Source organism: Podarcis melisellensis, assembly GCF_964234715.1.
Source record: "Podarcis melisellensis genome assembly, chromosome: 14".
In the NCBI taxonomy this organism is placed as follows: domain Eukaryota; kingdom Metazoa; phylum Chordata; class Lepidosauria; order Squamata; family Lacertidae; genus Podarcis; species Podarcis melisellensis.
The window spans coordinates 25,802,289-25,821,069 of NC_138546.1; the positions used below are offsets into that span (position 1 = coordinate 25,802,289).

General features: G+C 40.5%; 1 protein-coding gene across 2 annotated transcripts in view; it reads left to right on the plus strand.

The window, feature by feature from the left end:
• The window catches only part of CTDSPL2 (CTD small phosphatase like 2), a 40,103-nt gene extending 22,727 nt beyond the window's left edge, over nt 1–17,376 (plus strand). For both annotated transcript variants that reach the window (XM_081887867.1, XM_081887866.1), the window contains 10 exons: nt 311–460; nt 685–900; nt 2,283–2,361; nt 3,507–3,618; nt 3,815–3,901; nt 9,554–9,616; nt 9,704–9,783; nt 12,122–12,248; nt 13,009–13,104; nt 14,571–17,376. In XM_081887867.1, coding sequence (XP_081743993.1) covers nt 311–460; nt 685–900; nt 2,283–2,361; nt 3,507–3,618; nt 3,815–3,901; nt 9,554–9,616; nt 9,704–9,783; nt 12,122–12,248; nt 13,009–13,104; nt 14,571–14,636 — 1,076 coding nt within the window. In that variant the 3' untranslated portion in view covers nt 14,637–17,376. The remainder of the gene's footprint in view (nt 1–310; nt 461–684; nt 901–2,282; nt 2,362–3,506; nt 3,619–3,814; nt 3,902–9,553; nt 9,617–9,703; nt 9,784–12,121; nt 12,249–13,008; nt 13,105–14,570) is intronic.
• The last annotated feature ends 1,405 nt before the right edge of the window (nt 17,377–18,781 follow it).

Consider the following 18,781-nt stretch of genomic DNA (forward strand, 5'->3'; position numbering starts at 1 on the left):
GAACTAAGCATGTGTTTGTATGGATTGAAAATATTGCCTACTGAAATCCTGATAAGAAAGAAAAATATTGCTATTGCTACTCATACGTATTGACTGTGTTTGGATGTAATGCCAGCTCCCCTTTCGCCTCCAGTATGGCTGCAAGGAGAAGTCGGCCTCAGGCAGCAAAATGTCTTGTTCTGGTCCTGGAAATTTACTTGAAGATACTGTGTGACTTGGTCATTCCAACCTATGTAGTAAAAATGACATCAGGAACAATGTGAGCATTGTACAATACTGTCAAGTCAAATGTTTTGTGTCTGCATTCTAGAAGCTGGAAATTATGAAATGACAAACCAGCATGTTAGGCAAAATGGAAAATTGGAAGATAATCCCGCAACCGGCAGCCCTCCACGGACTACTTTACTGGGGACCATATTTTCTCCCGTCTTCAATTTTTTCTCACCAGCAAATAAAAATGGCAAGTATTATGCAAACCTATGTTTAATGTGTTATATACGCTTAAAAATAAAATAGCAATTTAGAAAAAGTAATCTCCTGTCTCAATGCTGGGCAAAAGAGAGGTATGTTTTGATTACTCTTTTTTTAAAAAATATTTAAAGATTCTGAAGCTAAAAATGAAATAAGAATGTTAATTCTTACCTAAGTGCAATAGCAATCTGTGAACTGAAAACATCATTTCAGGGACAGCCGGCTCAGACTCTCCGGGGCAAGCTGTTGAAGCTGAAGAAATAGTGAAGCAGCTTGATATGGAGCAGGTGGATGAGATTATCACTAGCACTGCAACTTCAGCCAATGGAGCATCATATACTAGCCAAGCAGTGCAAGTCAGATCAACGATCAACAATGGCTTGGAGGAAGTAGAGGATGTAACTGATCGTGATTTGCCTCCTCTCACTGGTAAGAACCAGGCATATTTTGGTGTGGCTGTTTTTTAAATCTTATGTACATGACTAATTTTGGGGGGTTGGAGGGGTACGCCCTCACTCTTCTGAACCAAATCGCTCAGGGACACAAGATTCTCCATGACCAGCATGGTTGTGCTGTCTGCTACCTGGCTACCTTTCCATGATTTGTTGGGAGAGAATGATGTCCTAAACTTCCCTTCCTTGAGATACTCCAAGCGTTTCTATAGCCATGGACTGCAGGAGCAGAGAAGCTTTTATCTGGACTTATTCTGTTGAACAGTGCTCTGCAATTTTGAATGGGAATGGTGCAAATCTAGTTTACCTGAGCATGAATTAACAATCATTTTTTGTTGTTGTTGTTATTTCTGTCATTCTTATTTATCTACCCTTCACACTAAGGTCCCAGGGTGGGTTACAACAATAAAAACACCATGTTGAAAACAGTTGAAAACACCTTACAATCTCAGAAAAAATGTGGGTCTTAAAAATGTACATCCCAAATGTCAGAAGCCAGGGGAAAGAGGTGTATCTTCTGCCTTCACTGAAAGATATATAATGCCAGGTGCACCTCTGTGAGGAGGGACTTTCACAACTTAGAACTAAATACAGTGGTACCTCTAGTTACAAACTTAATTTGTTCCAGAGGTGCGTTCTTAACCTGAAACTGTACTTAACTAGAGGCGTGCTTTCGCTAATGGGGCCTCTTGCTGCTGCTGCGCCGCCGGCACACGATTTCCGTTCTCGTCCTGGGGCAAGGTTCTCAACTCAAAGTGATGCTTCCAGGTTAGAGGAGTTTGTAACCTGAAGCGTTTGTAACCTGAAATGTTTGTAACTCGAGGTACCTCTGTAATTGCATTGAGTGTCTTAGTGCCAAAGAAAGAAAAGAAAACCAAAGGGAATAACTCTTTGGTGGATGAGAGTGTAGCCGAAGAAATGGATGGTGGTTTTTTCTGTCTTACGTTTGTACATTCTAGTTTCAGTGTGTCATTAACTATGCTCTGTTGTAACATTCAAATGAAATTATAGCTGACACTTGAAACTTAGCATTTAAGACTTTAATAGATTGATAAAAGCTGTTATTAGAGGTGAAACTGTTATATGTAGGACCATTCTGGGGAGGTTCCCAGTAATTATTTTAGTAGTGTTACATTTTTACATATATCCTACCTCTCCCCCACACCAGGACTGATGGAAGCTTACACAGATTAAATAGAACAGACTAAAAATAATCAATCCTTAAAATGTGATCAAATGTAATTTAAGGCAAAAATGGAGACTAGAAATATTTTGATCATTGAATATTCCACTTAGCTGCTAACTGGAGCCTTCCTCCCCTCTTCAGATGAACTAATGAGGAGCTTTTGTGTTTATTAGCACCAGTATCTCCGGACAGTGGTTACTCATCAGCTCATGCGGAAGGTGCCTATGAGGAAGACTGGGAGGTTTTTGATCCGTATGTGTTCATGTTTGATTTCACTTTGTAATTCTAGATAATGACATTTTGAGAAATAAAATACTTTGCCCTCTTAGTTAGCTTTGTGAGTCAGTGTTGAAGACTGCAGTACTTAACATTTATTTTGAGCACAATACTACAGCAGTTCTACAAGCCTCAGTTGTAGAGCCACAGCAGTAAAATCAACATTTATTTATTTGAACCCTCTTTATACTGCTCTTCATCAAAATTGATTTCAGCAGAGTTTACAAGGTTTAAGAAGAATAAAATATACATTACGTTCTGTAACAGCAAACTCAGGTAGTGAGCACTGACAAGTGTATGGCCCAAACTTGGCTGCTGAGAAACAAGGAAGAGGTATTGATATGCTCAAGGGAACCATATGGTTTGCAGAAATGAAAAGGGAAAAAAAGGAAAATGTATGGAGGCATTTGAAAAAACAACAACCCAGTGAGGACTGCATGCTTACTGGTCACAGAATTATTGATGTTGGGGGGGGGCGGGGTGGAATAGAATAGAATATCTTGGAAGAGAGCCAAGTCAGCTGTCTAGAACCCTGAGCAGGAGCATGCCACGCTGCTGCAACATTTACAGCTCCCACTTAGATACAGGTACTTCCCCATTTGCGCATGATCAGCACGTGCATGACTGCTGACAGGCACACAATTTTCGGCACTGCAAGGGGGTGGGGTAGAATGGGGTGGGTTTATATCATCCCGCTGGTGCTTGCGATGCCTCAGAATCTACTCCCATGTAAATGGGGATCTGCCTGTATGTACATAAAACGTTTAGTAAAAAAAAAAAAAAGACCTGCTGGTAAAAGAAAAATCAGCAGTCCTTAGTTGTGTGAATAAAAAGGTTTTATCTCAAAACACCTTCATTTGATCCCAAAACATTACAATTGCACACGCACGCCACATCCCACTGAATCATACAGGAAAGTTTTCCAGGGCTTCCCAGATTAGATATGTGTCTATTTCCATCCTGCGTCCAGTGGGGACTGGGATTGCTGAAGATGTCTTCTTACTGCCCTGGTGGTCCATTACATTAGCCTGCCAGGGCTGCTTTCCAAATTTGTCCCAAGAGTTGTAAAGCAGCAGTTGTAATAAATTACCAAACCGTATATTGGTTTGCCTTTCTTCTAGGTACTACTTCATCAAACATGTTCCACCACTAACAGAAGAACAACTTAATCGGAAGCCTGCTCTTCCATTGAAAACGAGAAGCACACCAGAATTTTCTTTAGTTCTAGACTTGGTAAGGAATACATATTGGCATTAGGTATGATAGAAAGGTGTGTGTGTGTGTGTGTGTGTGTGTGAGAGAGAGAGAGAGAGAGAGAGAGAGAGAGAGAGAGAGAGAGAGAGAGAGAGAGAGGTGGGAGGGCTTCATTTCCGAGCATACTTTATTTTTACCTGCCTTCTAAGTCATCTCATTTCTTAATTCTTTATAGGATGAAACACTAGTCCACTGTAGTCTAAATGAACTGGAAGATGCTGCACTCACATTTCCAGTCCTTTTCCAAGATGTCATTTACCAGGTAATCAAAACCACGTTCCAGTGAAGTATAAAACTGCTTATATAAATTAAATGGGCAAACACTTGTCATGCACATGGTGTCTTCTTGCCACCCTGGAACATTGGCAATTAAGCAGTATTGATTACATTCTTTGAAATTTTGTCAGGCACGTCCTCAGATATTAGATGTATTGTGACACACTGCTTCTTCCTTGTACACTTGCATACTTTTACACTTCCTTTTCATTTATTTGTAAAGAGCTCAAGCATGAGGAAGCCAGAAGGCTTCCTCTTAGCTGTCTTTCTACGTGGCAGCTTTTCTCCCTGCCAGCAGGTGGAGGCAGGAGTTCTGGAAGCTTAAATAATTTTACTACAGAAGAGCTTAGTGCAGACTTGCTTTTCTGCCTTGCCTGAGTAAAATCGACCCATGCTATTCTGCTCAGAAGGGATTAAAAATACAGACCTGGGAATAACTTGTGCAGATCCATCTCTTCCTTCATCGTGAGGTGCTGCTTGTGTGGCAGGAGTTGCTTTTGTTGATGGAGACTACCAGATTGCTAGCTGTTGGTTGTGCTTCACAACATATTCTTAGCTTCCATCTACTGTGTGTACAACAGTCCGGTCAGTGAAGAACAGAGGAAAGAGGAAGAGTTGGAGGTGTGTTCCAGCAACTGCCAAAAATGCTGCACTCACCCCGGCTGTTGTTCTCAGGTCCCTATTGTGTGATGTACCTGGGAGTAGCAACAGCTTCCCTTCATGTAATTTGCATGATATTGGACTCCTCTGTAGTATCTTTGGAGAATGACATCAGGCACCTTAAATGGACACTTGTCCAGGTATTTTACCCTAATTTTAAAACTTCCATTTTATCTTTTTGTTCTGTAAAACCTTCCAAACTTCTGAGGCTTAAAATGAGGTATTTCCTTTCCCCAGAAGAAATCATGTTTAGTGACACCAATGTTCAGCTTCCTCTTTAATTAGATAAGTGAGGAAGTTACCTTAGAATATTTTGGATAGTAAAAGCAAGAGCTGAAAATTGGCTGATAGCATCATCATCTTTTCTGTGGCTTGCCAATACTACATCTTGCTGAGAACAGCTGAGAAGTAAACACTACTTTATGAGGTTTCTTTATATAAATATTGCTGAAGTGAGCAACAACACATTTGAGTCTTGGGTGGAATAAATGTAGAGTTCCAATTTTACAAACCCCTCCTTGGTTCATGGGCTGGGCTATTGTTTAGGGGGTGTAGTTTGGGATGGGGTTGTTGTTGCTTTTGCTGTTAAATTGTAAAATCCAAAATAAAAATCCTAAAAATTATGTGGAAAGTGTTCAATAGTTTTGATATTTTGTTTAGTGTTTATAACTACTTTTGTTACATTAGTAGTTATGCAATTTTTTAATATGTTGTAAGCTGCCTTGAGCATAGTTTTAAATTTGGAAAGGCGGCATACAAATAAAATGATTGACTGAGTGATTGGTTTCTTGGCAGTCCTTTTCTGCCTAGCACAGGGCTAGCACCATAAAACTTGATTTTTGCAAACTTGGACATTTAGTTAGGAGTTTAGTGACCTCTGTACCTCAACCTTTGTAATCCTCTATCCACTTATTCCACTGCCAGTCTCATAAAAAGCTCCTCCAGAGTAAGCAGGTTAAGAATTGCAGCTGTAAATGTTCCAGACCTGGTCCTAACCCTTAAGCATTTTGCCTCCCAAGCCAAATGCTCACATATGGAAGTACATTTCATTGCTTTGAGGGGAAACCAGTTTCCAAGTATGCTTGAAATTGCAGTCACAGCCATCTATGGGTATAGATAAACAGAGTTTGCCCCTATTACGCTTGAGTGTCATTTCTTCTATTTTGATATGGGCCCAGTGAAAATGGCAAGGAAGTGTGAAGTGTCAGCTTCATAATATTATTGTTAGTCTCTGAAAAACCATTATTCAGTCAAACTCCAAAAGGCAAAAACAATCAAAAGCCTTTTGTGGACCAGAGTCCTCTTTATTTGCTACATAATTTATTTAGAACTAATTTTGTGCAAATGGTCACAATGATGATCAAGTGTTGTAGTGATGTGGTCCATTACTGCAGCCAAGCTTGTGCTTATCTGGGTCCTTTGGTCATCCAGAAGACTTCCTCCAAGATCTTGCTGAAAAGCAGAATGGCAACAAGAGAGACTTTTTTTGTGGTTGTCCCCCATTTCTGGGGTACTTTCTCCAGAGATGCTCCCCTGGCACCAGTCTTTGTGGCAGCAGGCAAATACCTGTCTTTCCTCCCAGGCAGTTTACTATCTTCTTCTCAGTTGGTGCCCTTAATGCTATGTGCCAGGGTAGCTCAATTTTTTTAATGGGGGTTGTGTCCATACTTGAGTGGATTTTGTTATTAGTTTGTTGCTTTGTTAAAAACTTGGTTATGCTGTATTTATCTTACAGGTTGTATTTGCTTATTTGATGTTTTAAACTATTTTATTGTAAGTCATCAGGAGGTTTTGGAGTTGGTGACTAAAAATTTAATTAATAATAATAGGAAGGAAGGTTCAAGTAGTTACTTAACTGTGCAAAGAATGACTGAGACCATGCAAGTTCACTCTTTTGCTCTCCCCACCCTTTTTAATGATCATCTACTGTTGATTGCAAAGGCCTGTTGTGACAGTACTGATTCAAGAAGGCAGTATGGGGTTTAAATTCTCTGTCATGTGGTCCTTTGGAAGTGGTGATCTGCTTAATTTGTTTCTCAGTGTGGTTTTGAAGGCAAATGAGAGTTGTAAAGCAAGTTGGGCACTGAAAGATACTATAGAATTAAGTATCCTAAAATATAGCAACTGTCTAGAGTTGAGGTTTTTTTAAAGGCCTTGCTCACTCCTTTAGCATTTGTGCTTTTCCCTTAGACAGAGGCATATTGATAGCTTGTCTTAAATTATTGACACCAACTGGAAATAATGTGAACCCAAGAACTTTGTCCACTTTGCAGCCAAATATTGTTTATTCTTCTGGATGGAAACCAATTCCTGCATTGCAGGGGGTTGGACTAGATGGCACTTGGGGGTCCCTTCCAACTCTGTGATTCTATGAGTCAGTACTCAGTACACACTTGGGTACTAATAACTTGTATTGGCACTTGCAGAGGTTCTGATGAAGGGATTGTTAATCAGTGAATAAGACTTCTCTTTAGTTCACTAGAGAGCAACCTTCTCACGCTCTTCAGTGTGACTCACCACAGGCACTCAATCCACCCTCACTGCTGAATTTCATCCCCCACTTGGGAACACCAGAACATAGGAAGCTGACTAGGACTTAGACAGTTCGTCTGCTGAACTCAGTATTTTCTCTCCCAGCTGTACCTGGAGATGTTGGGGATTGAACCTGGGGCCTTCTGCATACAAAACAGGTGGCCCTTCCCACCATAACTTGCCCCAGGCACCAAAGCAGATGAACAGCAAAGGATCTGCTGCTGTATCTCTTCCATTTATTGAGCCCAATTTGCTGCAATGGGTTGCTTTTTAGCTTCATCTAAGGACCACAGGGTGATTTACAATATAAAAGCACAAAAATACATAACATAGTAACAAACTAAAGCAATACCTCCCACCCCATATAGTTTTAAAGGCCATAGATTGTTTAATTAGCCAAAGGCCTGGGAGAAGGAGAATGTGTTTGCCTGGTGCCTAAGATACATAATGAAGGCACCCTTGGGCCCCGGGGTGCACTTCATTCAGCTCTCCTTTTCTCCAGTCCCAGCCAGCACCAGCCTTGCCCACAGGCATGCAGCCGCTAACCACCACCGACATGTGTCCTTTGTGAGCTAAATGGTGGCACATCCCTGCTTTAAACGGGGATCTTTGCTGAGGAACATTCTTGTGGAAGCTACAGAGTACAGCTAAGGCTTCCATCCTGTACACACTTATGTCAGGAGGGATAGTTTGGCCACAGTAGTACTGCCCTTGCTCACCTTCTAGACTGAACTACACACTCTGGGGCTGCTCTAGAGGTTGGTTCAGAAATTATAGCTAGTGCAGAATGCTGCACCCCAATTGTTGATGGAACACGGCATATTACACGGATGAAGAAAGCTCTGCACTGGCTGCCAGTACATTATTGAACTAAGCTTAATGTATTATAAAGGTGTATAAACCTAAATGACCTGGGATCAGGTTACCTGAAGGCACTGCCTTATTCCTTATGTACTGTGCTTATCTGGAGAAGCTTTCCTGATTGTCCCAGTTATCCCATACTTTTTTAGTTTCTCCACATACCAAGGCTTTCAGTATAGGGGAACTTGCTGAAATAGCATACCAAGGCTTTCAGTAATTTGGAACACTGTTCCAGGCACCTACAATCCTGGTATTTTGTTGCCTGCGGAAAACTTGTTTGTAGAAAATTAATTTGATACAGTTTTGGTGAGACAAAGTGTTCTTTATTTTATGATTCTATAATTTTAAGATTTAAAAACTTTTATGATGATTTTACTGTACACTGTTGTCAGGGACTGCCGCTAGGTCCCAGCTCGCAGAGGACCAACGCCCAGTGGATCTTATATACAAAAGTCTTTATTGAAGTTTAGTTTCCATTTCCAAGCTCTGGGCGCGCAGACCCCACGTCTTGACGCTAGATCGGCTAAGTCCCCTCTGACTCGCTGCTAAAGCCACACCACTTTAAGATTCTCGCTTTGCTCCACCTCCTACGCTGCTCCTTCCTACGCTGGGTCCTTCTGCCCTCAGGGGTTATCTCTTTCCTCGATTCCTCTGACGCTGACCCCCCTGAGCTCCACCCTTCCTTCCGGCGGGCTTTAGGACCTGGCTCCCTGTCCGGACTCCCTGCTGTGCCGCTCGCCTGTACATTTGAACTTGGCGCGCGCGCCCAGCCGGTAACCTTCCTTCTGACCGTTTCCCCGCTTCCGGATGTGGGCGTGGCCAACCCTGCCTCCTCTCCTCCCGCCGGTGGCAAGAACACTGGTCCCGACTCCTGGGACTCCCCCTCCCCACTGCGCTCAGGTGGGGAAGCTGGTCCCGATTTCCAGCTGCTGCTCAGAGACTCCCCGCTGGCCCCTCCCTCCTGAGGTTTCTCCCCTGGAACCTCCCTCGCTCTGGCCATCGGTGCTCCCTTCTGTGAGTCCTCCGATTCGCTAGAGAGGCTTGAGTCACGACTCTGGTAACTGTCACTGCCTGCACCCCCTTCGTCCTCTTCCTCCTCACTCTCCATTTGCTCCCCCTCCTGTGTCTCTCCTTCTGAACCCCTGACAACTGTTTTGATACTTTTTATGTGTTGGTGGTTTATAAATATTCTTATAAATAAAAATAAAAATAAGATACTGCCTGGTACAATTGCCATTGTATCAAGTGCAAGAGATGATGCTACAAGTTTTTGAGTGAGTTGTAGTAATAGTAATTTTTATTGATTTATCATAAAACATATGGACAAACTAACATACGAACCAAACAATAACTGGGTTGTTTTTTGTTTTGTTTTGTTTTCCAATTATACAAGCAAACAGTAATAAGAATTTTAAACCCTCTCTAGCATTACTATTTCTTCTTCAATTACTGAATATAATAAGTATTTTACTGTAAATTTTCACTGCTGTCCACCAACTATAGTTTCAGAAACCCCTGCCATTTGAAGCAAAATGTCTCTATTGTATTCTGTGTATTTTAAAATTGTTTTTTCTTTTTGTTCTAGGTTTATGTGAGATTAAGACCATTCTTCAGAGAATTTTTGGAGCGTATGTCCCAAATCTACGAGGTAAAGGGACTTAATTTGGATCTTGTATGGTTATCTTAGCCTTCAGCAGTAGAACAGATAATAACAATGTCCTCCCTTCATTTTCAGATCATTCTTTTTACTGCTTCAAAGAAAGTATATGCAGACAAATTGCTGAACATACTAGACCCCAAAAAGCAACTGGTCAGGTAAGCTTGATGACCAAGTGGTGGCTGTTATTTCTTTTTTAATCAGAATTGCAGCATACACTATTATGATGTAGAACCTGAGTGCATTTTAGTTATCATATCTGAATACACATGGAAACACAGATAAAACGCTGAAAACAGGCTATTTTGAAACCTTGGAAACGTTGAACAGTACAACAACAAATGGGTGCCTGCAACAAAATGCTGCAGTGTCTCCTCAGGCTCTACTGAGTGCTCATGTTCAGGGTTCCCACCTGCCAGCCATACCTTCCCCAAGTTCTAAGGGGCTCAAGCAGGCCAGTTCGTTCCATTTCTGCCCACCCCAGACTTCCATTTCCTAGTTTTCTTTACCAAATTACGTCAGCGTTCCATAGCAGCTTGCAGTGGCCACTGGTGGCATGCTCAGTTCTCATTGGACTCTTATGTTCCGGGGTGGGTGGGGTGTGGCATTTGCCCTCCTAGGTGGGTCATAAGGAAAGGGTTAAATGAGTGTGAAGTGATTGGCCAGTGAGAACCCAAGGGGAGGAGTTAGAGTTAGAGTTGGAGTTGTTTGGAAGTCAGTGGGCAGTTGGAGAAGGAAGAGGGAGGATAAGTTTGTGGGTTGGTCTAGTTTTAATGTGAGAGAGTGAGAGGAACTGTTAGGTGGAGTCAGATAGTTGGGATAATCAGTTTGAAGTTGTTAGGAACATGCTTATAAGTTGTTGTTCATGCTTATAAAATAAATTGATTATTTGTTAATGTTAACAACTGTCTGGACTCCATGTGTACCTGAGAGAAACGGGTTGGTGGCAGCGAGGAGGCAATCACAGTGGTGGCACAGGGATCAATAGACTGTCAAACATCCGGGGACCCTGTGTGATCGCCACAGGATGTTTTTTAAAGTGTTGTATTTCTGCATACTTTAGGGATCACTAAGCATTTTAAAATATTCCTCTTGATTCTCAGTGACTCCATTTTGGCTTCAATTCCCTGTCATCACTCAATCCCCTTGAGTTTTTTATTGGAGGATTTGATTATCCATTTTATTCATATATGTGGTAGCAACTCAGATGGTCTAGTGCAGGGGTGGGAAATCTGTGGGGGCCCTCTGGATGTGGTTGGTTACAGCTCCTACCATCCCTGACCATCATCATCCCTATCCCTGACCATTGATTAGCTGCTGGGGGTGCCTGGAGTTGGAGTCCAGCATCACCTGAAGGGTCCACATGGGAGAAAAATGGGACTACCTGCCAATGAGGTAGCACTTCCTACATATATGAGGGACTGTACTGGTAAATGAAAAATAGGATACTCATTTGGCCTGGAATGGGGGGTGGGGTAGGCTGACTTGCTTGAGTCCCTAGCAGCACCTAGTATCCTGGAAAAATATGTGACTGACTGGAAGTCTGAAGAGAAGCACTCGTGTTAATGATGCAACATTTTGTTGCAGGTCCCACTTGTTCCTTCTAATAGTGAACTCATGTGGCTGAGTGCAGACAGAATTGGGCTACTGAGGAACAGGAGGGAGGTATCGGCACGCTTGGGTGAACCCCGAGGTATGCAGAAGTACAAAACATTTTTAAAAGCAAAAAAGAAAAACTCCCAAATGTTTGCTGGGCATGCTCAGTAGTGTCCAGGAGCCACAGAATGTTGAAATATTGGGAAGGAAAAACAGAAACTTGTGGGGAGGGCTCTGTTGGCCTGATAGTGTGTACTATTCTGAAGGAAGACACAGCTGGATGTTTGGAACCCTGAAGATGAGCCGTCCTATTTTATTTATTCATAATATTTTTATCCCACACAATAACAAAAGTTCTTTTGGCAGATTATAGTAAAAATTAAATCAATACAAATAAATTAGGCTCAAACAAGAAAACTATAACAACATAAGAAGAACAACTGAATTCTCCTGGTGGACTTGTGCGTGAAAGATGGCAGTTGAGGCTTGGCTGTCTTTGGGTTCTCTCCAAATGTTACGGGATCATTGTAAAAACACTTCATCATTGCCTGATTTTCTTCCATAGTTAACAGCACAGTTGCTCCACCTCCTGGTCAAATTAATCATTAAGAACACAAGGCCTTGTTTGGTTTTGCGTGATATATATATATGGTAAATATATTGTACTGCAGAGAATTAAAAATCTATTTTTCAGCCAAGAAAAGCAACCTTTAGCTGTGTTTTTAACATCTATTTTTCAAATAGATATAACACCACACACACCAAAAAACTACCATTTAATAAAAAGACAATTCTTAATATTAAATCCCATGAAAGAGAGGAAATCTTGTAAAAAGCAGCATTTGCTTCATATACATTTTTCTCCATGTAATCTGAATATGTTCTTTTAACCAAATACAGGCATCGACTTTTCCGTGAGCATTGTGTTTGTGTACAAGGAAACTACATAAAGGATTTAAATATCCTTGGTAGAGATCTCTCAAAAACTATTATTATTGACAATTCACCACAAGCCTTTGCCTATCAGGTGAGTGTTTTTTCTCCGCAGCTGGCTTTGCAGACAAAACAAATGCTAACATAACTTCATCTGTAGCCTCAGCAAGTAAAAAAGCATGATTTTTGTTTATGCATGTGGGGGCAAGTACCTAATTCATCACAAAACGTATACGGTACGTTACAATTTGAAGGGCAGTTTGCGACCACAATATTTCATGATAAATACTGAAAAAGTGTGCTTATGTAAAATTATGTGGTTGAATCAGAGTTAGGACACTGCTGTTGACCTTATCCTGTATTAGTTTTGGTCATGTTAAGAGATTTGCCTTCACACGCCTTCCTGGATTAGGGGCCAGGATGTTTCAGCATTAAGCATGAAATCTCTGGAATGGAGAGGAAACAAAGTGTTGATATGATCCGTTGACAGAAATAGAAGTTGCACTGTATTGATTGTGGCTACAATCTGTAGTAAGGCAAGATGCACTTAATGCACTGAAGTTTCCAACTGCTTTCCCCAGCCTTTTTTCCCACCGTTACAGCTTTTCATATTTCGGGACTGTTGGGCTCATAGGGGAATTGCCAAAAATGAAACTCACAGTAAGATGGCATTGCTACTTGCCTGAACTCGCTTCAGAAATTCTTGTCAATTGACCATATGTCTGGTGTTGGCCTGTTTAATTGCATGTATTTAATTATAATATGCCTTGTGAGCTGAATGAAGGGTGGGTTTAGAAATTTAAATAAAAACATATAAATAATTAAACTCGCCTCTGATATTTTGCTTTTTCTAGCTTTCAAATGGAATTCCTATAGAGAGCTGGTTCATGGATAAAAATGACAATGAGCTCCTAAAATTGATTCCTTTTCTGGAGAAACTTGTAGAAATGGTATGTATTTCAGTGATTAATCTTTTAATAGAATTTTTCCTCTTAAAACCTGATAGCATTACAAGTGTAGTGGCCCTGTGTTGCTTTCTGGGCATAATTCAGGATGCTGATGTTGATGTAAAAAGCCTTCCCTAAAAAAACATTGTTTGGGATTCCAGATCATCATGCAGGGTTTGCAAATATTTCTGCACAGTGATTTCAGGACCACTGATCAGCTGATCACGGGCACTTCAAAACACTTAGCAGGGCTGCCTGTAAGGAGCTTTTCCTCTGCTCTTTGCAAGCCCCTTCAACTCCCTGTGGAGTTCAGTTTGGGGAGCTCAGTAGTACAACAAGTCCCATGGTGCTTGAAGTTAGCATATGTCAGCTGATAGTCATTGACTTCTGCTTTCTTGTGGGGTTGGCTACACTATGGAATTCCCCATGGGGAACTTAGTAGCGCACCCAATTTCATTTGGCTTGCTCTAAGTGCCCATTCAGAGGGACGTGGGTGGTGCTGTGGGTTAAACCACAGAGCCTAGGACTTGCCAATCAGAAGGTCGGCGGTTCGAATCCCCGCGACGGGGTGAGCTCCTGTTGCTTGGTGCCTGCTCCTCCCAACCTAGCAGTTCGAAAGCACGTTAAAGTGCAGGTAGATAAATAGGTGCCGCTCCGGCGGGACGGTAAATGGCGTTTCCGTGCGCTGCTCTGGTTCGCCAGAAGCAGCTTAGTCATGCTGGCCACATGACCCGGAAGCTGTACGCTGGCTCCCTCAGCCAGTAAAGTGAGATGAGCGCCACAACCCCAGAGTCGGCCACAGCTGGACCTAATGGTCAGGGGTCCCTTTACCTTTAGCTTTTTAAGTGCCCATTCACCAATTGGTGGTGGCAGCAATCAGGCATGCACTTCTAAGGTTTGGCACTTCGTGCACCTGCCCCACACCTGATGCTGTGTGGGGCAGGTTGATGTGGTTTGGGAATAAGAAGCTAGAGCAGAGGCGGGGAACCTCTAACCTGCCTGGCTTAATGTGGCCCAGCACAGGTTCCAATTTGGCACATGGGTTGGCGGTTCCCTGCTCCTGCTATAGCTTCTGCATTAGTAAATGTAAAGTCTGCCAAAGCTCAAGGATGAACGCTTTCAGGAGGCCAAGCAATGTGGAATTTTGCAGAGGATAGCTAGATTAGTGGCGCTACCTTGAGTCTCTGGAATTGGGTTGGAGAGGAACAACAGCAAAACCATTCGCTGGATTTTACATGCATGCAAGAAGTCAGTGTACTTGGAAATTCTGCATAGAAGTAGGTTTAGGCATAACATTTGAGTAAAAGGGAATTGTGGAAAACTGCAGGTGAGCAGTTGAAAATTAGAATCTCTGTTGACATCTTTTCTTCTGCTGTGGTGGAGAACTACTGTGCAGTTACAAGTGGAGCGCCGTTTCTTACATGTGAGACATGGAAGTTACTGGTTTTTCCTTCCTTGCTTCTTTTTAGAATGAAGATGTTCGACCTCACATCAGAGACAGATTTCGCTTGCACGACTTACTACCCCCTGACTAAACACCAATGCTTTGCCAGGTAGCTGAAGGAGAAGAAAATGCAGGACCTTTTTTTTCTTTTCTTTTTGGACTAAAACAAAAACATTGCCATTACTGTTGAAATTTTTGCATTTTTGTACCCTGTCTCGCTTTTCTTATCTCTGGTGCCCAACAATAATCAAGGGTTACAGAAGAACTTTATATAATAATATTCGCCAAATGGAATCCATACAGTAGGTAGGCTAGAACAGAAGCGTCTTTAGAACTAGTGCAACTCCAATAATTTTTTTTATGTACAGGACATCTGCCGTTTTTAAAGAATTCTGTTTCTGCCACCAGCAGTTTGACCTATAAACACACACACAGGATTTTATGAAATAACAGAGATTGAAAATGGACTCTTTTTCTTTTCTCTCTGTTCGGTGCTCTCTAAGTGGGTTTATAGCCACTTTGTGTTACTTTTAAGATTCTCATTTCAACAGGAATGGCCAGTAAATGTTTTTTTTTTTCCTGTTAAGGTTTATAACCTTCTTACATTTTTGACTTGTATTAGAGTTTAGAATTTCATTATGCATTCCTTTTAGTTGAGGCGGCTTCATAGTTTTTCTGGGAATAGCCAAGTTTTATTAGTTTTTTATTATACAATTGAATGGCCATTTTCCTGCTTTGACTGCCTGAATACTGTATATTTGTTTAAAAATATCTAGTTTTATTCCATGTAAGTTTCATTTAGAAATCTGCGTTTAAATATATATTTTTTGTTTCTGTAATATTCTACTGTAGTGGAAATCTTTTCAAAAAAAATCAAGAGACTGGCTAGATAAGAAAAAATATAAGAATTACTAATATTCAGAATATTTAAACCATTGTGATGGCATGTACTCTGGACAGAGATGATCTATTGTGGTGGTGCACATAGCTGATGGACAAGGATCAATACCTCAGAGTCTACTGTGCATAATACAAGTCCTTGGGGAGAGCTTGCTTGGTCTAATGCAATTCAGTTACTTCTGCCTTCAGTGTCCTCCAAGAATGAAGTATTGTGGAGAGCAGTTCAGTATTTGAAACTGTCTTGCGTGGGTTGGTCTCTCTGCTATGCAGCTTGTTACAATCAACGCTAAACTTCTTGCCTAGCAGGGACAGGGCCACCACAGTAACTGTGCATAACCCTGTGGTTCAGTACACTCCTTTGCCACCAGTGCAGCTGATATGCTATCAGAGTGGTTTTCTATGCTATATGGAAATGGTTTTCAAGCCTTGGTTCTCTAATGCAGCTTGTACAAAGAGGCTGATATTTTTTTAATGGAGTGTAATCTCCTTTTTAGGAGGCTTTTTATGGAAGGGAAAAATTTGTAAAAGTTAGTAAGCTTTGCCTCTAAACTGCATTGACATGCCATAGGCTCGGGCTGTTTTTGTGTAAAGGGTGTTGCAGAATGGCACTTTTTCTAAAGAGAAGTTTGATATTTTGTATGCTTGTTAAAGAAAGTACAGTATTGGAAATTAAAGGTGGACAACTGATAATTGAGAAGTATGTCAATTAATTTTTTATGTATATTACCTGTTTACTTGTACAATTTTATTGTACAAATTACACGCAGCTTCATTTTCAAATGAGTCCTTAAAATAAGGAAAATCTTTTTAGGAAAACATTTAATTTTTGTATTTTTTGATTTTAAAAGGCATGAGTTATATCAACTTTTTCCAATGTATTAATGAAGATTTTAACTTTTCATCAGGTTGAGTGTTTTCTTACTATATTATCTGTTGTATATGTAGCTAGCACATTGTGTCACTGAACTGTTAAAAAAAAGTAAGCATGTAGAGCAAGCCTGCTTTGTGGAAAATCATTATTCATTTGAAACAAAATTTTGGTGGATTTTCTGCAGAAAGAAAGAAAGAAAAAGAAAGAAAGAAAGGCATTTGCTATCTAGAATGCTAAAGGTATTTTGCTTGCAGGAAAATGATACAAATTCATTTTAATGAGAATCTCTGAAATGTATTTATCTTTAGGGCATCTGAACATCTTTATGCTGTTTGTCTTAACGTCTTTATTGAAATAAAATGTACATAATGTTACTAATTTTATATATATATATATATATATATATAAATGTGTATATACATATATATGTATGTATAATAGATTATATATATATGTATATGTATATTAATATATATATACATATATAATTATAAATGTGTATGTGTTTGCAGAGAAGTGACCCCTGTAACCACTCCCTTCCTGTTTTGCTAAAATAGGGATATAGATACATTTGATTTTGAAAATGTTAAGTTTTAAATTTCCCACATTTTTTTTTAAGGAAAAGATACATCTAGTGATAACCAAGAAACACTCCCTTATTGCTCCTACCAATGCTAGCAACCCACAGCAGTTTTTCCCAGTGGTCTCTAGGAAGAGGCATCCCAAGCACACTCTTTCTGTTCACACTTGGATACAGAAGTTGACCGAGGAGGCTTTGCAGGGACACCTGCCCAGGCTGAGTTTCTTCAGCTTGATAGAAGCACCAGCTAAAAGTGGGGTGACAGCAGCACGATAATGGCAGCTGCGATGGGAGCAAAATGTACCTGCCTCGGTGGAAGGTAGGTACAGAGAGATTCTTTATTTTCTGCAGTTCACAAATAAGTGAGTAGAACCTCCTCCCCACCAAATAAATAGTTGGACATTTTTTGGTGACTTGAAGGAAAAACTGTACAGCATTTTCTTTAGAGTACCTTTCGGAAGCATTTGTGCATTTCCATTTTTTTCCCATTGACACAGTGCATATTACCAACCTACCTGTTCTGTGATGTCTGATCACTGAAAAGAGAAAAGAAGAAAGAATGTGAGCTTTTACAACAACGATTATTAGAAATTGTAGGGAAATCTACAGTCCTACCTAGGACAGCTAAATCGACCATTGCAGGCTGCTCTGTAAATACATATTAAAGTATCATTTTGTAAGTTGGTGCAAGTCTGATTTTTAATTCCCATTGTCCCTTTTCAGTGGAAATGTAAAAATGCTACTATGGTTATTGTAAATGTCATACGGTGTTGCGATTTCATTCTTTTGGCATGGTTGGGTTGTTTTTTCTTGAATTTGGAATAACTAAACAAGGTAGTATGGGAAGGTCTTCCTTTTGTTATTGAGAACAAATCATCTAGGCCAAATGCATTTTGAGAACTATCATTGAAAAAAGGCAAAGGACACAAACTTGTATTCCATCACTTACTCCAGCTGAATTCCTACTTGCATAAAGAAAATTCCAAAGTTGTTCAGATTTTCCTCATCTGTCACCCCCACCCTTTTTAGCAAAAGCACCCATCCTTGATGTGATTTTTAAAAGCCCTATCATCAAACCAGATGATTCTTTTCCAAATGGACAGGCAGACACAGCTTAAAGCTGCTGCCTCCTTTTATGTTCCATGTGCTCAGCAATCCCTGTTTCCATTCTCTTGGAGGTAAAGCTACAGCTGTAGTTATGGTTTGCCAGGTCAGACATTGTGCCATGGCCTAGTTAGCACAAGCCATGGTGTCTGAGTCCAATTGCTGCAAAGTGTGCTTGGTCAATTCAGCCCAAATCATAATTAAGCTTCCTCAACTACAGTTTGGTGTGGCTATTGAGCCGTATCAAGTTCTAATCTGCTAATAATTATTTTAAGAGCACTTTCACTTTGCAGGGTTTAGTCTGGGTTTGGCTATCACAACAAGCTGCTGCTACTTTGTATCCATGAAGATTTGAGCACTTTCAGATCAGTGTCTTAATTCTTCATTCACTGGCTGTCATGTTTTGCATCCTTTTGTAAACTGGATTCTGATGCTCAATGTGAGTCATTTGTTCATTTTTGTGTGCCTTTAAAAAACCAGGTAATTATGAATATAGTTTATGATCGACCAATCACATACTGTATTCAAATATACAGACTATTAAAATAAAAATAAGAAAGCAGCCATAGATTGTCTAAAGCAAATCACAATATTTAGGCATTTTGCAAATGGCTTAGTAATTTAAAAAAGAACCCTTCAATGAAATGATCAGTAGAGACTCTGAATGTTACCTTGAGAAGGACTGTGTAATGGGACACACCAGTTTTTCTAGCTCCCTGATGAAAACTTTTTAACAAGAATATATGACACTACCCCCACTGTTTAATTATTACAAGGGCAT